General features: G+C 61.9%; 2 protein-coding genes across 8 annotated transcripts in view; one reads left to right on the top strand and one right to left on the bottom strand.

Annotated features, from left to right (window-relative positions):
• Window positions 1-21: 21 nt before the first annotated feature.
• Window positions 22-4,943, bottom strand: KLHL17 (kelch like family member 17). 5 transcript variants are annotated; one of them, XM_030942407.1, is made up of 12 exons: window positions 4,706-4,941; window positions 3,957-4,216; window positions 3,759-3,880; window positions 3,438-3,659; window positions 3,021-3,206; window positions 2,577-2,790; window positions 2,241-2,385; window positions 1,918-2,085; window positions 1,408-1,496; window positions 1,237-1,310; window positions 887-1,068; window positions 22-749 (listed from the first exon to the last, which is right to left on the bottom strand). In XM_030942407.1, the coding sequence occupies exons 1-12, from the start codon at window positions 4,813-4,815 to the stop codon at window positions 521-523; spliced, it is 2,001 nt and encodes a 666-aa protein (XP_030798267.1). In that variant the 5' UTR covers window positions 4,816-4,941; the 3' UTR covers window positions 22-520. The 5 variants fall into 5 exon arrangements, with proteins under 5 accessions (XP_030798267.1, XP_030798268.1, XP_030798270.1 ...); XM_030942408.1 differs by having other exon boundaries at window positions 3,021-3,137; window positions 4,706-4,940; XM_030942409.1 differs by having other exon boundaries at window positions 544-749; window positions 1,203-1,310; window positions 4,706-4,942.
• Window positions 4,944-6,136: 1,193 nt separating this feature from the next.
• The window catches only part of NOC2L (NOC2 like nucleolar associated transcriptional repressor), a 15,897-nt gene continuing 2,141 nt past the window's right edge, over window positions 6,137-19,892 (top strand). For all 3 annotated transcript variants that reach the window (XR_004060405.1, XR_004060406.1, XM_030942406.1), the window contains exons 1-15: window positions 6,137-6,225; window positions 6,358-6,510; window positions 8,085-8,259; window positions 8,335-8,466; window positions 9,075-9,195; window positions 9,515-9,605; window positions 11,365-11,443; window positions 11,556-11,666; window positions 12,144-12,257; window positions 12,824-13,012; window positions 13,285-13,424; window positions 14,206-14,317; window positions 17,610-17,723; window positions 17,974-18,075; window positions 19,651-19,794. Coding sequence is in view for 1 of the 3 variants with exons in the window: in XM_030942406.1 (XP_030798266.1) it covers window positions 6,182-6,225; window positions 6,358-6,510; window positions 8,085-8,259; window positions 8,335-8,466; window positions 9,075-9,195; window positions 9,515-9,605; window positions 11,365-11,443; window positions 11,556-11,666; window positions 12,144-12,257; window positions 12,824-13,012; window positions 13,285-13,424; window positions 14,206-14,317; window positions 17,610-17,723; window positions 17,974-18,075; window positions 19,651-19,794 (1,821 nt within the window). In the remaining 2 variants the exon portion in view is untranslated. The remainder of the gene's footprint in view (window positions 6,226-6,357; window positions 6,511-8,084; window positions 8,260-8,334; window positions 8,467-9,074; window positions 9,196-9,514; window positions 9,606-11,364; window positions 11,444-11,555; window positions 11,667-12,143; window positions 12,258-12,823; window positions 13,013-13,284; window positions 13,425-14,205; window positions 14,318-17,609; window positions 17,724-17,973; window positions 18,076-19,650; window positions 19,795-19,892) is intronic.

The following is a 19,892-nucleotide window of genomic DNA, read 5'->3' as shown; positions in this document are numbered from 1 at the left end:
AAGCCAGAGAGATGCTCAGCCTGAGGAGCCCCAGAAATGTGTTTATTGTTCAAGCTGGGCTTGTATTGCTGTGTGGGGCCCGAGTGCACACGTGTGCACCCACTACAAGATCCAGGGAAGATGGCACAAGGCAGACGACAACAGGAAGGACACCTGCTCCCCACCCTTCCCAGGACGCCGCCGTGTGCAAAATTCGAGCTGGGGGCTGCAGCTGCTTGGAAAGCCCCAGGGCCTCTAGCTCCGCGGCCTGCAGGGTCTGAACAGGCAATGGCCCTGGGGCAGCGAGGCCCACCTGGTCACTCCCAGCTGCCCGCCATGCAGGCAGTGGAGGGGAGGACAGGCGGCCGCGGCACGGCTCACCCCTCAATAAATAAGATAAATAACTAAATAAATAAACAACTAAATATAGACACAAAGGAATGGACGCAGAGACGTGAACAGAAGATGCAAGATGTCCCTGGTGGGGGCCACGGCCCCCTTAAGGCATGTGGGAGGCTGCAGGCCTCTGGGGGTTGGGGGGTCAGAGGCTGGTGGAGGACACGGACAGCGTGGGCGAGGACGGCGGCGGGAAGTTGAGCAGCTCCAGCACCGCCACGCCCACACTGCTACGCCGTGTGAACATGCAGGATGCGGCCACCCACTTGTTGGTCCTCGGGTTATACTTCTCGATGGAATTGAGGCTGGAGCTACCATCGTTACCCCCCACGGCGTACAGCCATCCATCCATGGCCACCAGGTCGTGCGTGCTCCTAGGGGGGCAGGCGGGGTGAGCACCTGGCTGCAGGAAGGGGTGCGGGGGAGGGGCTGCGCCACGAGAAGGAGTAGGGGTGGGACATGCCCACTGAAGGGGGGAAACCCCTCCCCGCAGCACAGCCCCACCACGGACCTGCGGATGTTCATTGGCGCCACGCTCTCCCAGGCTCCAGCCTTGGGACTGTATCTCTCTACCGAGTTGAGGCAGCTGGTCCCGTCGTTGCCCCCTGCCACGTACAGGGCACCCTCCAGCACAGCCACACCCGCTGAGCTGCGTCGGCTTAGCATGGACGCCACGGGCGACCAAGCGTTCACCTAGGGGCAAGGGTGTGGGCTGGAGGCAGACCCGCCATGGGCATCCCTCCCCTGCCGCAGCCCCAACTCCAGGGTGGGGTGTCAGGAATGGGTGGGACGTGGGCGACCAGAGAGGGGAGGGCCCCGCAGCGTACAGGAGGGGGTGGCCAGGAGGGGTGCACTATGCACCTGGGGCTCATACTTCTCCACAGTGGCCAGGTGTGAGGAGCTGTCGTAGCCGCCCACGGCATACAGGTTCCCATCTGCAGAAAGTCAACATGCCCGTGGCACTCCTGCTGGGAGTGGGGTCTCCAGGGTGGGGGAAGGTGGGGACCCCCCCAGGCAGGCCCCATCACCCACCAAGCGTGGCCACTCGTACATAGCGCCTCCGGGTGCTCATGGCAGCGACGGATGTCCACGTTCCGGTCAGGGGGTCGTAGCGTTCAGCACTGTGGGCACCAGGACCGCCACCACAGCTCAATAGAGACAGAAAGGTGTTCCAGCCCCAGGACCTGCCCTGCCCAGCAGAATGGCTGAAATCTTACCCTAGGAGTCACAAAAGACTCAGACCGCAAAGTCCTACCAGGCAGGACCCGCTGGTGGGCACAGGCCCCTGGCTGCCTGGAAAAGCCTGGGCATACACCCACCTGGGCCCAGCCTCTGGACTGGAGATAAGGATCCCAGAGAGGAAAGGGGACTGGGGCAGCAAAGCCAGTTCAGGCCCAATGTGGCCGTGGCCTGGGGTGAAGCGGCCTCGCAGATCACCCCCTTTAACACCCCGTCAGATACGACCTCCGTGATGGTGACACAAACTCGCCTCTTGCGAAGTGGACCCTACAAAGCCACTGGGGCCCCAACCCCAATTACTACCTGTTCAGGCAGGAGGCCCCGTCATAGCCGCCAGCCGAGTACAGGAGTCCGTGCAAGGCGGCCACACCCAGGCAGCTTCGCCTCGTGCCCATGGACACCTCCGGCTGCCACGTGTTAGTCACCGGATCGTAGGACTCCACGGTAGCCAGATCTGAGGTCCCGTCATAGCTAGCAGAATTAACCCACTGCAGGTCAAGACTGGCCTGGCGGGCATGCACCAGACCCGACCCCAGTCCAGCCTCCAGGCTTACCCACCCACGGCATACAGCCGATACCCATGGGGCACACACCAGACCTGATCCAAGTCCAGCCTCCAGGCTTACCCGCCCACAGCATACAGCCGGTTCCCCACCGCAGCCACTCCCACCCGGGCCCGGCGCGTGGACATGGAGGCCACCACGTGCCAGCGGTCGGTGCGCGTGTCATAGGCCTCACAGTCTCCGTGGATGGCAAACAGGCTCCCACCGCCTGGGGAGGGCAGGTGGAGATGGGACTCGTGAGTGGATCCCACTGCTGGGCCACACCCCGGGCTCCTGGAGAGGCCCCTGGATGGAGGGGCGGAGGAGCAGGTCAGGACCTGACCGGCACAGGTGGGGTGGGCTTGTGCTGGTGGGGAGTAGAAGGCACAGGGCAGGAAGGAAAGGGGCGGGGAGCCATACCCACAGCAAAAAGCACAGGCCCGGCCCCCTCACAGCGCCGGGGCCGCGTGCGGCTGGTGCCTAGGACGCCCCTCTGCTCGGGCAGCAGGTGGAACTTCAGGGCCTCAATGAGAAGGTCCTTGCAGTCAGGGTGGTGCCTCACCAGGCTCTCAGCATCCACGTGGCCCAGTAGGAAGTCGCGGCTCAGCAGAGGCAGCCGCACACACTTCATGAGCTGGGGCGCAGGGAACGCTAAGGTCAAGGGGGACCCTGGGGCACACTGGGCCCCAGGGCTGAGACAACCCCCCAGATGCCTGTACCACCTGTGTGACACGTTCTTCTTCAGACAGGGCGGGCACCATCCCCACGGAATCCCTGAACTCGGGAAAGATCAGGGTGCACCAGGCCCTCAGCCACCTGCACGCCCTCCTGGATGCTATGGGAGCCCCCGGGGCCGGGCCTCACCCGTGGGACATGCTGCCTGCGGGTGTCCACGTCATGTTTCACCCAGCTCAGGACTGCTCGGTAGACCTCCTCCTCCGAAGGCACGTTCAGGCTGTCACTAGACACCAGTTCCAGCACCTGGGGGTGGAGGTCCTCAGACCTGAGATCTGGGGAGGGTCTTGTGGGCCCAGGGAGCCCTGAAGATGCCTAGGAGGAGGGTTAGGGGGTGGGGGCTGAGTGTTCATACTGGGAGGGGCTGAGCAGAGTCAGGAGCCACAGACGAGGCTCCCAGGGGGCCTCGATCCAGGAGGGTCTTGGGGACGCACAGCAGGCACTAAGGATTGTGAGCAGGGCTGCATCAGGACAAAATGGGGTCGGGAGTCAAAAGCAAAAACTGGGGTGGGGTGGAGGGCGCCGGCTGGGCCCACCAGCTGTTACCTGTTTCAGGGGCAGCAGCATAAACTCCTCGGTCTTGGCCACGTCCACGAAGTGCTGCAGCACGTACCTGTGGGCGGCCTTGAGCAGGTCGCTGCAGGAGTGCGCATCGGCAAAGCCCCGGATGCCCAGGCAGTTGGAGGGGTCGAGCTGACTCAGCAGGAACTTGCAGCAGGCGTCTCGGACGCCATTCAGCTGCAGGAGGCTGGCGGCTGGGAGCAGAGTCTACGGGGCACCGAGATGCGGGTGAAGGAGGCACAAGGTGGAGGGCAGCGGGATCTGGCTGAGAGGACTTCACCGGGGCCCAGGGGAGGCAGTCCTCACCTGCACGTTGCCCTCGCCCACCACGATCTCAGCCGTGTACGCAAACTGCACCAGCTGGTCCAAGGCCTGAGGGTCGATGTCGTGCAGCGTCACGTGGGTCTGGCGGCTCTCGCTCATCTCATCTGTGGGAACAGCGTGTCAGACGGGCTGACCCGAGGGACCCACGGAGCCCCCAGCGCCGCGCAGGCGGGTACTTGCTTGTGAACATGGCATGGAAGTACGGGCTGCAGGAGGCCAACACCACTTTGTGTGCACGGATCTCCTTGGCGGCCACGTGCAGGACGATGTCGCACAGGAGGCCGCGCTGGCGCATGCGGCTCATGGCCACGAAGGCGTCGTGGTAGTGCCGCTTGGAGTTGTGGGCCACGCTGTGGCCCTCGCGGCTCAGCAGCTGCACGGCTCCCTCCATGGGGGCTGCGGGCCGAGCCTGCCGGGGCCGCGTGCGCTCTGCCTCGGGGCTGCAGGGGGCGGGCGGGTCAGGCTTCGCCCCGCTGGCGCTGCCCGCCCGCCCTGGTTGCCCTGGAGACTCTGGGCCGTGCCCGGGCAGCCCGCGGGGACCCAGGCCCTGGTGCGACGGGGGCGCCGGCCGCCCTCGCCTGACCTATGCCAAGGACCCCCGGCCCGAGCGCGCCGTGTCCAGGCCTGCGCTGCGCCCCTGCTCCCCCGGGCGTCGTCAGAGCCGCGGGCAGAGCCCCGCTCCCCGGCGCCCCCACGAGCTCAGCTCCTCCGCGTTCCCAGCCGCCCTCTCGGGCCCGCAGCGGGAGCGGCGACCTGAGAGCGCGAGGCGCCGGTGGGGACGCTACTCCGGGCCGACCCCGCTCCGCACCAGGGTCCCGACCTCCCCGGGCCCCCGGGAGCGGCCCCCGCCCCTTCTGCGAGCGGACACGAGGGAGGGGGCCGGGCAGGTCCCGAGGCCGCCCCCCGCGCCCCGACCCCCGCCCACTCACGCCGGCGGCTGCGGCGGCGGCGGCGGCGGCGGCGCCTCGGGCCCAGGCCCCGGGCTGCCGTGCTCCGGGCTCTGCGTCCTGCCGGCCGGGCGCTCGGTGCGGGGCTGCATTCGGCTGCCGGACCCGCCGCCGATTCGCGGAGGACGCGCGGGCGAACCGATGCGGAGACTGCCGGAGGGCTGCTCGGCGGTGGCGGCCCGCTCCGCGTCGCTCACTCCCGCCGCTCCCGCCCGCAGCCGCTGTTTCTCGGCGCCGCCCGCCCCGCCTCCCGAGAGGTTTCAGGGACTACACGTTGGACGCGGATCCTTCCAGCGCCGCGCCCCGGGTTCGCCTCCTCCTCCGAGAAGCCCCCAAAGGCCCCGCCCTCATCCTCCTCCGAGAAGCCCCCCAGGCCCTGCCATCCTCCTCCTCCGGGAAGCCCCTCCAGGCCTCGCCCTCCTCCTCCTCCTCCGGGAAGCCCCCCAGGCCCCACCATTCTCCTCCCTCGGGAAGCCTCCCTAGGCCTTGCCCTCCTCCTTCTCCGGGAAGACCCCCAGGCCTCCCCCTCCTCCTCCTCCGAGAAGCCCCCCAGGCCTCACTCTCCTCTGGGAAGCCCCCCCAAGCCTCGCCCTCCTCCTCCCCCAGGAAGCCATCCCCGCCCCCTCGACCCCCTAACTTGCTCTCTTCCGGGGAGCCCCGGGGCCCCGCAGCACCAAGAGGCCAAATGGGACCCCGAGGCCACTCCGCCCGCGTCCCTCACTCGCCCCTTCAGAGCCAGGGCTGGGGGAGCCGCGCCTGCGCCCTGGGGCGCCCCTGTCGTGGGGTCTGGCTGTCCAGGCCCGCGGGCCCCGGTGTCAGGCTGGTAGCAGGGAGGAAGGCGCCGGTCTCCCCACCGCCTTCACCCCGTGCGGCGGGCGTCCCCGGGAAGGGCTGCGAAAGAGCCGCCGTCGGCGTCCAAAGGGCCGTGGACGGGGAGCGCCCTGTGCGGTGTTCGTGGCGCTGGCCCGTCTCCGCGGATCGGGCGAAGCCAGCCTGGCCCTCGGGTCGCCCGTCTTTTGTCGAGTTGGCGACATCAGTGCGGTTCCCACCGCCCTTCGTGTTTCCTACTGGACCCTCGGCTTTTTATTGTTGATTCGTAGGAGCTCTTTGCATAGATGCCCCGCCGTCGCAGTCTGGCGTCCTTGCAGGCGCGTGCCCTCGGAGCGCCGGGTGGGCTGCGGGCGCGACGGGACTCCTGGTCTCTCTTCCCCGGGGCGGACACCGGCGTCGCCGCGTCCTGCGGAGCCGGGCGCCGAGCGGGAGGCGCATCTGGGCTCCACCTGGGCTGCCCGCACCGTGCACGCGAACGCGCCCTCCCGCTCGGAGACAGAAGGCGCAGCGGTCGGAGAACCGTAGAACCACTCGGCTGGGCGTGGCGCGGCGGGGCGGGGAACGGGGCGGGGCCTGGGCGGCGGAAGTGCGCCGCAGCGCGGCATTCTGGGGCCGGAAGTAGGGCGCATGCTGTGGACTGGTGTCATGGCAGCTCCCCGGAGCCGCAAGAGGTAAGCAGCGGGTCCGAGGGCCGGTTCTGCCTCTCGGTGGGTGTTTGTATCCAAGAGGCTTTTCTTGCTCCTCTCAGCGGGGTTGGGGCGAGCTGAGCCTGCGGGCAGCTGTGACTCCTGCGTGACCCGCAGGCGCCTGGCGGAGCTGACGGTGGACGAGTTCCTAGCTTCGGGCTTTGACTCCGAGTCCGAATCCGAGTCCGAAAACTCCCCGGAAGCGGACACGCGGGAGGCACGCGAGGCTGCCCGGAGTCCGGATGAGCCGGGCGGGAGCCCCTCGGCCAGGTGAGTGGGGACGTGGGTGAGCAGAACCTCCTTGCTCGCCCTGGCCCACCCCGCCACAAGTTTGCTGACCTCGCCTGGGGTCTCAGGGTCAAGGCCTAAGGACCTCCGATCTCTACCCCCAGTCCCTTCAGCTTAACTTACTGTTTCATCGGTTGTTTACTGAGCTCCTGCTCCGTGCCAAACCCTGTCCTGGGGAGGGAGCGTATATTGGTGAGTTCTGCAAACGTCTCTTCCCGATCTGGGAGAGCTCTCACGGTCTTGGGTAAAATAACCGCCTGCAGTTCCGTGGAACAGATAAGTGCTGGGGAGGGAAAGGAGAGACAGGCTGGAGAGAGAATGGCCAGGGGAGCCGAGTTGCTCTGTTACAAGGAGCGGAGGCTGGGCGCTGTGGCTCACACCTGTAATGCCAGCACTTTGGGAGGCCCAGATGGGCAGATCACCTGAGGTCAGGAATTCGAGACCAGCCTGACCAACATGGAGAAATCGCGTCTCTCCTAAAAATACAAACATTAGCCGGGTGTGGTGGGCGCCTGTAATCCCAATTACTCAGGAGGCTGAGGCAGGAGAATCGCTTGAATTCAGGAGGTGGAGGTTGCAGTAAGCCGAGATGGCACCATTGCATTCCAGCCCGGGCAACAGAGTGAGACTCCATCTCAGAAAGAAAAAAGAAAGAAACCCAAAAATACAAAAATCAGCTGGGCATGGTGACACGAACCTGTAGTCCTAGCTACTTGGGAGGCTGAGGCAGGAGAATCGCTTGAACCTGGGAGGCGGAGCTTGCGGTGAGTGTAGATTGCACCACTGCAGTCCAGTCTGGGCGACAGTGAGATTCCATCTCAGAAAAAAAAAAGAAAAGGAAAGCGGAGGTGACTGAGTAGATGATGTCTGAATAAAGACCTCAAGCGAGGAGGCCACGCAGACAGTAGGGGGAGTATGTCTTGGATTTCAGGTAGCAGAAACAGTAAAGGCCGTGCAGTGAGAGCATTTGGGGAGGGTGCAGAGGTAAAAGCGGTGGCTGTGGCAGGAGTGAGGGGGTGAGTAGGGGCAGATGAGCCTGGAAGGGTGATGAAGAGCCAGGGGCCGTAGACTGTCCTAAGGTTACCTTGTAAAACAGGAAGTTACTTCTGGGTTTGAGCGGTGGAGTGCCTTGTAGGTGGCAAGGGTGGAAATGGAGACTTTTATGTTAACTGAGAGTTGAACTGTGTGGTGGTTTGAGAGGAGGCACGAATAGTTTTGAAGGTGTTGCTAGTGAGATCTGATGACAAGTTGCATGCTGGGTATTAGAGACAGAGGTTTGCCTTTAGTCTGAACCCCTGGAAGGGTGAAGCTACCAACAGCCAGAGTAGAGCATGGCACAGGTGCAGCAAGTCCAGGGAAGACCGTGGCTGGGTTTGAGTGTATGTTGTAGAGGCTGTTGGGTAGGAGAGACGGGTCTGCCAAAAACATATCTCCTGGCAATCCTCCTGCCTTGCTTGTTGGTAACTCTCGTAAACGAAACAGATTAACCCTGTAGGCCACTCCCCGCCCCCTCTACTTCCACTTTCTGCTGGGGTTGCTGACTTCTGCCTTCTCAGCCGGCGTAAAGGCCGTGCCTCTGAGCACAAGGACCAGCTGTCTCGGCTGAAGGACAGAGACCCCGAGTTCTACAAGTTCCTGCAGGAGAATGACCAGAGCCTGCTAAACTTCAGTGACTCAGACAGCTCTGAGGAGGAGGAGGAGCCGTTCCACTCCCTGCCAGATGTGCTGGAGGTGAGGGCATGGGCCGAACCAGAAGGAGCGCACTGTGGCCTCTACACCCTCCTTCAGCTCAGCCTTTCTGTGCAGGAAGCCAGTGAGGAGGAGGATGGAGCAGAGGAGGGGGAAGATGGGGACAGAGTCCCCAGAGGGCTGAAGGGGAAGAAGAATTGTGTTCCTGTGACCCTCGCCATGGTTGACAGATGGAAGCAGGCAGCAAAGGTGAGCAGCAGCGAGGGGTGGGCAGCCGGGTGCCCTAGGCAGGAATCTGGCCTTGCTTCACTTGAGGTGCCTGAGGCTGTGCTGGTGGGAGGAGCTCTTCTCCACGCAGGGGACACTGGAGTCCTCTTCAGCGCAAGTCAGTACGCCTTGATCCTCCTGCTTGCTTGATTGCCCCAGGACTGTGTGTTCACCTTTGGGTAGATTCCAGGGGCTCTGTCGGCACCTGGCTCCCCAAAATCTGCCCCACTGTGGGTGGGATGGACTGTTTGTGCCTTTGTTGGCTGGGGGAGCTGGGGTCCTTCTGAGCCTCTCTCAGTGGTTTTTCTAGGGACAAGGATAGGGAGAGCTCCAGATACCACCTGGAGGTGGCCATAGTCCAGGATCTGGAACCCCCAGCCCGTTCCCTGGGGCTCCTGAGCCAGACTCCCTCCCCTTCCCAGAGAATTCTAGACTTTGTTTCCATTTTTGTTATCCGTATGGGGCTCTGTGGGCCCCCCCACCTCTGCCCTGTGTCTGAGGGTGAGGGTGCCTTTCTCTGGGGCCGCCGTTTCCACTCTGCCCAGTGCAGTCTCGGCTCCCCTGACGCCCCGGTACTCTTGCTCCTTCAGCAACGCCTCACGCCAAAGCTGTTCCATGAAGTGGTACAGGCGTTCCGAGCAGCTGTGGCCACCACCCAAGGGGACCGGGAAAGTGCTGAGGCCAACAAATTCCAGGTCACGGACAGTGCTGGTGAGCTGGGGGGATCCTGGCATCCAGGCTGGTGAGCTCGAGGGGACCCTGGCATCCAGGCTGTCTGGTGAGCTGGGGGGACCCTGGCATCCAGGCTGGTGAGCTTGAGGGGACCCTGGCATCCAGGCTGTCTGGTGAGCTGGGGGGACCCTGGCATCCAGGCTGGTGAGCTCGAGGGGACCCTGGCATCCAGGCTGTCTGGTGAGCTGGGGGGGACCCTGGCATCCAGGCTGTCTGGTGAGCTGGGGGGGGACCCTGGCATCCAGGCTGTCTGTTGTGTTCTCTATCCCATGAGTACATCCAGGCCTTTTCATTGCAGTGTTCAATGCTCTGGTCACCTTCTGCATCAGAGACCTTATTGGCTGTCTCCAGAAGCTGCTGTTTGGAAAGGCGGCAAAGGACAGCAGCAGGTAAGAGGGGAGGGAGTGAAAGGGGGATTGGGACCACACACAGGAGAAGCCAGAGGCCTTGTGGCCAGGACAGAGACCTGGCGACAGAGCCAGGCTCTTCTCAGGGACCCTGAGAAGGCAGCGAGGCATGAGGGACCCTTGGGAGAGGCTGGGCACTTGGGGCCGGTTGGAGTGGCCCCATCTTCTTTCCTTCCTGAAAAGGAAAGTTTTCTGCTCAGAGTCTCAGAAGGTGTGGAGTGTGCGGCGGCTTTTGTGCTTAGAATTTTCCAGGTTAGGGTGCTTGCTGTCTTCCCCTTCGTAAGGACTTGGAAGTTCTGTCCATGCTCCTTGATCTTTGCCCTGTGACTGGCATGTTTCCTGGAGCTGCGTGTGTCTGTAGACAGGGGCCTCATCAATGCTGAGGACCTGAGGGCCTCAACTTCCCCCTTAGAGGAAGATTGGGCAGAGAAGGCTGTGGAAGGTTTTCAGAGAAGAGAGATGCACAGCCAAGCATTTGGTAGAGCATGGGTCACATTGGGGTTCCAGGGGCCATGCAGCCATGTGACCTTGAGGCAGTGGAGGCCTAGAGTTGAAATTGCCCCAAGACACCTTCCAGAGGAAGAAAGGAGACCCAAGGGAGAGGTCTCGCCATCAGCACTTCGGGGGCAGGAGACAGCAGCTCAGGAGACGGGCACTGTTGCTGGTGGTGGTGGTCGGGGCTGGGCGGATCGAGCAGAACTGTGTCCACATGGAGGCAGTGCTGTCCGAAGGGGACAGGGAAGCTGGCAGATGGGGGTGGAGGACAGGCAGTGATTGGGGGACAGCAAGCACTGCAGCCTGAGCCACTAGGTCAGGGACCCCTGTCAAGGCAGCAGCTGTGCCAGAGGGAGTCAGGCCGTGGGGGAGTGGCAGCAGGTGCCCAGCAGCCAGTGTCAACACAGATGTGAGGAGGGTTGAGGATGGGGGTCTTTCTGGGGCCCTGCCCTTTGTCCTTCCCGTGCTGCAGCAGATTTTAGTGAGCGCCTACTGCATGGGTTCTGGTAAATGGTTTTTTTTTTTTTTTCCTTACGAGACAGAGTCTTGTTGTGTTGCCCAGGCTGGAATGCAGTGGTCCGACCATAGCTCACTGCGACACCTACCTCCTGGATTCTCCCACCTTAGCCTGCCGGCCTGGATGATATTTTGTATATTTTTGTAGAGACAGGGTCTCACTATGTTGTTCAGGCTGGTCTCAAACTTCTGGGCTTGGAGTTTGATACCCTTGCCTTGGCTTCCCAGAGTGCAGTGACTACTGGCGTGAGCTTCCACACCTGCCCTCTGATTTTCTTTTCTTTGTGCAGCAAATGTGGGCGAAAGGAAAACAGCCTGCGGCAGTTGGTGGTGCCTGGCAGACCCCAAAGGCACCGAGTACCAGCTGCTGGGCTTAGGGGCCTCATGTGGTCTCGTGGGGATGTGATCAAGGGGACTTAGAAAAGGTTTATGTCTGAGAGATAGAGCTGGAGGCTGGGACTTCTGGGGACTCTTAGGGAGGTGGCCAGCCCTGGGCCAGGGCAGACAGGAGTTCAGGGCCACTGAAGGAGGGGCTAGTGCCCTTGAGAGGGTCCTGCTAAGCCCCTGTGTCCGTCCAGCTGTAAGGGTCCCTGAGCTTTCTCGAGAGGAGAGATGGGAGTCTCTGCAGGGTTGTAGAGGCTGCGCTGGCCAGGACATGCGCCAAGACGCTGAGCAGCCTTGCGTCCAAGCCATGGGGCTTCCCAGACAGGGATGGGTGGTTTCTCTGCAGGATGCTGCAGCCGTCCAGCAGCCCGCTCTGGGGGAAGCTCCGTGTGGACTTCAAGGCGTACCTGGGCTCGGTCATACAGGTGCTGTTCTGGTGGGGAGGGCACAGGGGCCTGGCTGTATCTGGTGGTCCAGTCCTTTTTTGTATCCCAGAATGTGTGGGTTTGGGGCTTGACTGTCTCCTCCTGCCCCCAGCTGGTGTCCTGTCTAGCGGAGATGACGGTGTTGGCGGCCGTGCTGCAGCACATCAGTGTGCTGGTGCCCTGCTTCCTGACCTTCCCCAAGCAGTGCCGCATGCTGCTCAAGGTGGGCGGCCCAGTCCCCTCCCTGTGCCTGTCATGGGGTCGGGGGGCCATGCAGCTACCCCCACCACATCCCACTCCTGACCAGGGCACAAGTGGTGCCCACACTCCACTGGCTCCACTTGGCTAGAGAGGCCGCAGAAGCACCTGGCCCCCACCCCCACCTGAGGTTTCCATCTCAGGCAGCCCCCACCTGCCTGGGCAGCATGGCTCAGTCCGTGAGCAAAGCCACGTGTGGTGTTCTTTTCCCGGTGTGATTTCACATACGGTGGCGTGTCTGACGTATGCTTTTGTGGTCCTCTTCTCACGAGGAGCAACGCGCCTGTTCTGTGTTTACTTCTGTAACTGAGCTCCTAACTCACAGCTCCCTCGAGGTGCTTTGGGAAGAGCTGGTGGTCACGGGAGCTTTTGCCTGGCTGGGGAGGGCTGTGCTGGCCCTGAGGAGGCTGGGGGGCCAGCAGTGATGTCTGACCTTCTGCAGAGAATGGTGGTCGTATGGAGCACTGGGGAGGAGTCCCTGCGGGTGCTGGCTTTCCTGGTCCTCAGTAGAGTCTGCCGGCACAAGAAGGCCACTTTCCTCGGCCCCGTCCTCAAGGTAGTGGGAGGCCCTGCATCTGTGTCCCTCCGCGTCTGCTTTGGAAATCTCAGCCTGAGGTGGGGCAGGCTGCCTTGGTGGTGCCCCTCACTGGACCCTGCACTGCGGCTCTGAGCAGACCTGGGCCCTTGGACCACGAATGTCTTACAGAGCATCTGGGGGTGGTGGGCAGGAAAGAGAGCCCTCAGCCTTCTCAGGGCCCCACCTGGACCCTGCTTCACACAACTTCCCCAGGTGAGGGCCTCCCTGGCTGGAGGAGCACAGTGGGTGTTGGCATCTGAGGCCATGGTCAGGGTACAGTCCTGCCCGTCCCCAAGCTGTGGGTGGCCTGCATGTGGGGACCCTCAGCCCCCAGACAGGCCCCGTGTGCGGCAGGAGCTTCTGCCCCACCTCCTCCCAGGCCTGAGGTTGGCGGACACATGGGGGTGGGGGCTGTGCGGGCAGCTGTGGCTTTTCCTCGAGGCCCAGCTCTGAGGGAAAGGCCCAGGTGTTCACAGGGGCCTGGAGTGGGCGGTGGAGGTGCATGGCCCTGATCCCAGGTGGCTCTGACCGGGGTCCCTCTGCAGCAAATGTACATCACGTACGTGAGGAACTGCAAGTTCACCTCGCCTGGTGCCCTCCCCTTCATCAGTTTCATGCAGCGGACCCTGACAGAGCTGCTGGCCCTGGAGCCGGGTGTGGCCTACCAGCACGCCTTCCTCTACGTCCGCCAGCTCGCCATACACCTGCGCAACGCCATGACCACCCGTAAGAAGGTGTGTGGTGGGCCCTTCCAGGCTCATGCTGGGCATGGGGTGGGGCAGCCCAGGCGCTTGACCTAAGGCAGGGCCTGGGGCCTCCCCAAAGCCCGTCTGTTGGAGACAGCTGAGCACCTTGGTGCAGTCGGTCCCTGCAGGTTGGGGAAGGGTGGATGGGTTCAGACCCCACGTGCAAGTTGAGGAAATGGTTCCTGTGCCAGCCCAGGAGGAATGTGCGTCAGCCCGGCCGGGCAGCCTGGCCAGTGGCTGACGTGGTTCTCTCTGATCAGGAAACGTACCAATCTGTGTACAACTGGCAGTACGTGCACTGCCTCTACCTATGGTGCCGGGTCCTGAGCACTCTGGGCCCCAGCGAAGCTCTCCAGCCCTTGGTCTACCCCCTTGCCCAGGTCATCATTGGCTGTATCAAGTGAGTTGTGGGGTGGGAAGGGCTGTCCAGGAGGCTCAGGAGAAGCAAATTTGCTGGGACGGTATGGGCAGTACCTCTGGTGTTCAGGGCCTTGGGGCCTGATTCTGTGTCCTGGCCGTCCCTGAGGAAGGGCTGGGGTCCCTGTACCTGCTACAGGGAGATGCCCTGGATTCTGGAGAGCTGGGCTGGTGGGCCCCCGTGACATGAGCTCCTCCAATGGCGGTTTAGCTGCCTCGGGGGCCACCCAGTGTGTGTTCTGGGGGCTTGTGTGCAGTTTACAGTGAGTTTGGTTCATTACGTGGGGTTTTTGGGTGGAGCACATCTGATGCAGTGAGCTGCATTTTGGGTGTGAGCACTCAGGAGGGTCTGGGCAGGGTAGGGGCTGCAGCAGGAAAAGGTGGGAGCGACACTTTGGCTGGATGCTTCTGTGGCCTCTTTGGCCAGGAGGGGGCATCTGTCTGGCTGAGCCTTAGAAAGTCAAAGCTGGGAAGGGAGGTGGGAGGTCCAAGGGAAGAAGCAGGAAAGCCGGGAATGGAGAGGAGAGGAGGCAAGAACAGATAACCCCTGGCACCGTGTTAAAATGAAATTAAGCCGAAAGCTGGGTAAGGTACCTGCAGCCCCACAGCTGAGCAAGGGCTGCAGGTCCCCTGGGGTTCAGACTTGCCTTGCCCTGCTTGAGGGATCTGATGCCAGTGAGCGGGGAGTGGGTCCAAGACAGCAGGGGGAGGGACAGGGGTTGCCACAGCTGGGGCCTCTGCTCACTCGGCCTTCCCACCCCCAGGCTCATCCCCACTGCCCGCTTCTACCCACTGCGAATGCACTGCATCCGTGCCCTGACGCTGCTATCAGGGAGCTCGGGGGCCTTCATCCCAGTGCTGCCTTTCATCCTGGAGGTGAGTGGGGCTGCGGTGGGTGTGCGGCCCCTCTGCCTGCTCCTGTGGGGAGCATCTGCTGCTCAGGGTGTCTGTGCTGAGTTGTCCCGCGACCTCCCGGAGCCCTGGCCTCCTCCTTGTCACGGGTGTCCTGAGGACAGTGCTCCTCCGCGAGCTGGGGGCAGTGTTGGTCCTTGTCACGGGTGTCCTGAGGATGGGTGCTCCTCCGCGAGCCGGGGGCAGTGTTGGGGGACGTGGGGCCACTGGGGATGAAGACAGCTGCTGCTAGGGGTGTGTTTGAGGATGCCAGGCCCTGACCCTGTAGGTGCTTGCCCAAGACGAGTCGGCAGGAGAGCTGGGCCAAAACCCCAGTCTGATTGCTGAACTGTACACTCTGCAAGGCTCTGCCCCGACAGTTGTGTGCATGTGTATGCCTTTGTATGGGGGGGTGTGTACATCTGTGGGTGAGTGCGTTTGTGTCTGTGCGTGCATGCATGTGTGTGAGTGCACCATCTGTGTGCACATGCGTGTGCAAATTGTGTGTGCGCATATTGGTCCATGTGTGCATGTTTACATATGTGCATATGTGTGTGTGCACGTGTATCCATGAATACCTGTGTGCTTGCAGGTATGTGCATATGTATACCTGTGTGCATACCTTTGCACGCGTGCATCTGTGTGCATGCATGCTGCGTGTGTATGCCTTTGTGTACCTGTATGCATGCACATGCGTCTGCGTGTGTGGACCTGTGTGTGCACCTTTGTGCATGCATGTGTATGTGTGTGCACTATCTGTGGGTGCATGCATGTGTGTCTACATGTGTGTACCTATGTGTGTACCTGTGTGCATGCATTTGCATGTGTGTACTGTGCGTGTGTGAACCTGTGCGTATCTGTGTATGCACCTGTATGCTTGCACATGCGTCTGCATGTGTGTACCTGTGCATGTGTGCACCTGTGCATATCTATGCATGTACTTGTGTGTGTGCACCTGGGTGCATGCCTGTGCATCTGCATGTGTGTACCTGTGCATGTGTGCACCTGTGCATATCTATGCGTGTACTTGTGTGTGTGTGTGCACCTGGGTGCATGCCTGTGCATCTGCATGTGTGTACCTGTGGATGTGTGCACCTGTGCATATCTGTGCATGTACTTGTGTGTGTGTGTGCACCTGGGTGCATGCCTGTGCATCTGCGTGTGTGTACCTGTGCATGTGTGCGCCTGTGCATATCTGTGCATGTACTTGTGTGTGTGTGTGCACCTGGGTGCATGCCTGTGCAGCTGCATGTGTGTACCTGTGCATGTGTGTGCCTGTGTGCATGCCATGCGTCTGTATACACTTGTGTGCATGCATCTTTGCATGTGCACGTGCCACTCAGGTAGGGAAAAGTTGGAGTCTGAATTGCGACATTCAGTGGGTGGGTTAGGCCCCAGCCCACCGTAAATTTAGGACTTCACGATCTCCACTTTGTTTATCTAATTAGTTCTCAGCCTCATGAAGGCCCAGAGTCATGTCACAGCTGTTTTGGGGGCTGGGTCCCCAGGTTGCCAGGTCCAGAAGGTATGGAAGCCCCAGGCATGTCCTGATTCCCCTTCCACCGAGGCAGGGATGCTGAACATCTTTAGAAAGCCACGTTCATGACCGGGCGCAGTGGCTCAAGCCTGTAATCCCAGCACTTTGGGAGGCCGAGACGGGCGGATCACGAGGTCAGGAGATCGAGACCATCCTGGCTAACACTGTGAAACCCCGTCTCTACTAAAAAATACAAAAAACTCGCCGGGCGAGGTAGTGGGCGCCTGTAGTCCCAGCTACTCGGGAGGCTGAGGCAGGAGAATGGCGTGAACCCGGGAGGTGGAGCTTGCAGTGAGCTGAGATCCGGCCACTGCACTCCAGCCCGGGCGACAGAGTGAGACTCCCTCTCAAAAAAAAAAAAAAAAAAGCCACGTTCACTTCTATGGCAGCCAGCAGTGGTCTCTGACTGCCCAGCCCTTGGCCTGGCCCCTGCGTCTGCGGGCCTCCAGCTCTGCTGCCCAGCTCCAGGCATGTTTTGTGTCTGTCTGCTCTGCTCAATCTCCCCGGCTGCGTGCTTTCTTGCTCTCTTACAGTGTCTGTTTCTTCACCTCTGCACTGCTCTGGTTCACGGCAGCCGCACCCTGCAGGCCCCTCTCATGCAGGGATGCAGGCTTCTCCTCTCTGGAAAAAGCAAACCCTAAAGGCTAAAAGCAAAGCCCTCAGTCAGTTGTAGGCTGTGCCCGCCCTTCCCCGGCGCCTGGGCAGGAAGCCAGTTGCCGCCCATACTTCGGCCCAGGCTAGAGAAGGGTAGTGCCCTCCCAGAGGTTCATCAGTACCAGGGCGTTTTTCCATCTGGACCTGAGCTCAGCTGTCTGGCAGCTACCCCTGCTGAGTGGGGTCTCTTGCTGGGGCCTCCACCCTTGGGCCCCCTATAACCTTCTGTCCTCTGGGTGCCTCAGCATGTACCCTGAATCTCCATGGTTCACAGCCTGAGGGCCCCTGTGTCTCCTGGTGGTTGGGGAGGGGTCACAAGACTAAGAGGCCGGGCTAGACTCCTTCTCCTGGCATGTTCTGTGGAGGTGCACAGCCTGTGGCTTCTGTGGAGGATGTGGGAGGGGGGACCCCCGGGCCTCTCTCCATCCCTTCCTGTGTTCGGCACTCCTCGCTGTTGCTGCTGCATCCTCTGGTTGCTCAGGACAGAGCCCTGTGTGGCGCTGCCGTGCTGAGGGCCAGGACGGGCCTCAGTGCCACGTTGTCGGGAATGGGGACTGTCCTGGTACTCTGTGTGGCAGGGACCTCTAGGTCTCCAGATGCGGGTCCTTAGTGCTTCCCAGGATTTTGGGAGAGGACCTGTGTTCCTGATCCTGCCCTGCTGACCAGAACCCCACTCAGGGACACAGCAGGCCATGGGGGCCACGGGGCTGGGACCATGCCTAGCTGCCCATCTCTGGTCTCAGGTTGGGTCTCCTCGTGCTGAAGCCTGAGGACCAGGGTGACTAGGTCCAGCCAGGCGCGGGACTGAGGGGACAAGGGGGACCAGGGTGCAGCCAGATGCGGGACCGAGGACACCAGGCGCGGGGCTGAGGGGACCAGGGTGCAGCCAGGCGCGGGGCCAAGGGGACCAGGGGGACCAGGCGCCGGGCCAGGGGATCAGGGGGACCAGGGTGCAGCCAGGCGCGGGGCCGAGGGGACCAGGGGGACCAGGCGTGGGGCCGAGGGGATCGGGGGATCGGGGGATCAGGGTGCAGCCAGGGTGACCAGGCACAGGGCTGAGACAGCTTGACACGGCCCTTGGGCCAGATGTTCCAGCAGGTCGACTTCAACAAGAAGCCGGGGCGCATGAGCTCCAAGCCCATCAACTTCTCTGTGATCCTGAAGCTGTCCAATGTCAACCTGCAGGAGAAGGCCTACCGGGTGAGGCTGGCCTCCTGGGGAGGGGCCTGGGCAGTTCCCAGGGTGGGGTTGGGGGTACTGAGGTGAATGGGAGGGGGCTGGCATCCTCTGAGTTCAAGCATGGACCTTCATGGTCTATCAGGGCTGGGGGCCCAGGGCCCTGTCTTGCAGTCCCTGCTCTGGAGATGAGGCTGACCTGATAGCCTGAGTGGAGGGGACTGAGTGCCAGCCCTTCTCCCTAACGCACTCAGTCCTCTCCCCTGCTCCTCAGGACGGCCTGGTGGAGCAGCTGTATGACCTCACCCTGGAGTACCTGCACAGTCAGGCACACTGCATCGGCTTCCCGGAGCTGGCGCTGCCTGTGGTCCTGCAGGTGTGTGTCCTGCCTACACCTGCTTGTGGCCGACTCATACCGTCTTACAATGGGCCCGGCTGCCCCGGGCCGGTAGAGGTGTCCTTGTCCCGGGTACCTGGGGCCGGGGCACAGCCCGACTGGTGTAGAGGCTCTATGCTGGCAGCTCCCACCCCTGGGCCCCTGTGGAGGGGCTGATGGGGAGTGGGAGCCTGTGGGTGTCCTTGGGGGCCATGGGACTCTGACAAGGGGTTCTAAGCCATTCAGGAGGTTTGCAGGCAGGCTTGGGCAGCAGGCTGAGGACCCTGGGAGTACAACAGCCTCCTCCCAGTGGGGAGCCACAAGGCTGATCTTCGCTTTGGGGTTGGGACTGAGTGTGCCGACCCTGGCTCAGGCTGGTGCCCTGACCGCACACTTCCCCAGGCCATCCCGGGTGTGGGGAGTGGGTGTAGTGGCTTCTCAGGTGGCTGGAAGGCCCGGCCTGCCTCGCCAAATACCCCAAGTCAGCCTCACCTTAGACAGGAATAGGGCGGAGGAGGGGGTTCTCCTTGTCCTCAGAACGTCCTTCTGGGCCCCCACAGGAGGTCTGTTTGCTCTCAGCCCTGATGTTTCCAGCCTCAGGGAGGCCTGTGCCCAAAAGGAGGGTTGGAGGCCCTGATGTCTGGCCCTGGTGGCTAGAATCAGATGTGCCAATTACAGGTTTGTAGGGAGGAGGGGTCTGCTCACCTGAGCCACGACTGGTCAGAGGCTCATCAAGATACAGGGGTGTGTGTGTGTGTAGTCACACATGGCCACTCATGTGTCACGTGTCACATGCACAGAGCCGGGACCCCCTTTCCGGGGGCACTCAGAGCAGGGGCCTCAGTCTGTGTTCCTCCCATGTCCTCTTGTGTGGCAATGCCCAGCATTGGGGCATCTCTGCTTCTGGACTCCATGGCTCAGGGTGGGGTCTGGAATAGGGGTCAGAAAATGTTTTCGGTAAGGGGCCAAATGGTGAACACTGCTTCCCACAGATGTTCAGCTGCGCAGGCAGCTGCAGGAGCCATGCAATGGACACACCAGTGAAACTGTATTTTATTATTATTATTTTTTGAGATGGAGTCCGTTGTGTTGCCCAGGCTGGAGTGTAATGGTGCGATCTCGGCTCACTGCAACCTCCACCTCCTGGGCTCAAGCAATCACCAGCCTCAGCCTCCGGAGTAGCTGGGTTTACCGGCACCCACCACCACACCCGGCTATTTTTGGTATTTTAGTAGAGATGGGGTTTTGCCATGTTGGCCAGGCTGGTCTTGAACTCCTGACCTCAGGTGATCCACCTGCCTCAGCCTCCCAAAGTGCTGGGATTACAGGCGTGAGCCACCGTGCCTAGCATAAAACTCTTACTTCCAGAGGTGGGCGGAGGGCAGGGTTGGCCCAGAGGGTGGGCTGATTCTGCCTCTGCCACCCCAGCCGCAACACCGATGCACTTGAGCCTTGAGACTGAGTTCCCTCCTGGGGTATCCCCGTGGCCACCATGCGTGGTTTTGCACGGGACCTGGGCCAGCTGTGCACATGGAGCAGCCCTGGGCTTCAGTGGCTGACCCCTCCCTTCTGCAGCTGAAGTCCTTCCTCCGGGAGTGCAAGGTGGCCAACTACTGCCGGCAGGTGCAGCAGCTGCTTGGGAAGGTTCAGGAGAACTCGGAGCACATCTGCAGCCGCCGCCAGAGGGTTTCCTTTGGCGTGTCTGACCAGCAGGCAGTGGTTAGTGGAACCTGGGGGGCAGTGCCACCTGAGGGCACCTGCCAGGGTGTAGCTGGGATGTGGGGGTTTGCCCAGGGTAAGGCATGACCCTGAACTCC

This window comes from Rhinopithecus roxellana, chromosome 12 (genome assembly GCF_007565055.1).
Source record: "Rhinopithecus roxellana isolate Shanxi Qingling chromosome 12, ASM756505v1, whole genome shotgun sequence".
Classification (NCBI taxonomy): domain Eukaryota; kingdom Metazoa; phylum Chordata; class Mammalia; order Primates; family Cercopithecidae; genus Rhinopithecus; species Rhinopithecus roxellana.
The sequence above is the reverse complement of the archived record's forward strand: the minus strand, read 5'-3'. Positions and strand labels throughout refer to the sequence as shown.

What these genes read in the sequence shown, in the direction of transcription:
- KLHL17 (XM_030942407.1), bottom strand. Translation starts at nt 4,815, where the DNA reads ATGCAGCCCCGCACCGAGCGCCCGGCCGGCAGGACGCAGAGCCCGGAG. An exon ending in CGGCTGTATGCTGTGGGCGG is followed by an intron (nt 2,086 to 2,240) that starts GTAAGCCTGGAG and finishes TAATTCTGCTAG; the next exon opens with CTATGACGGGACCTCAGATC. An exon ending in TGGAGAAGTATGAGCCCCAG is followed by an intron (nt 1,069 to 1,236) that starts GTGCATAGTGCA and finishes CCTTGCCCCTAG; the next exon opens with GTGAACGCTTGGTCGCCCGT.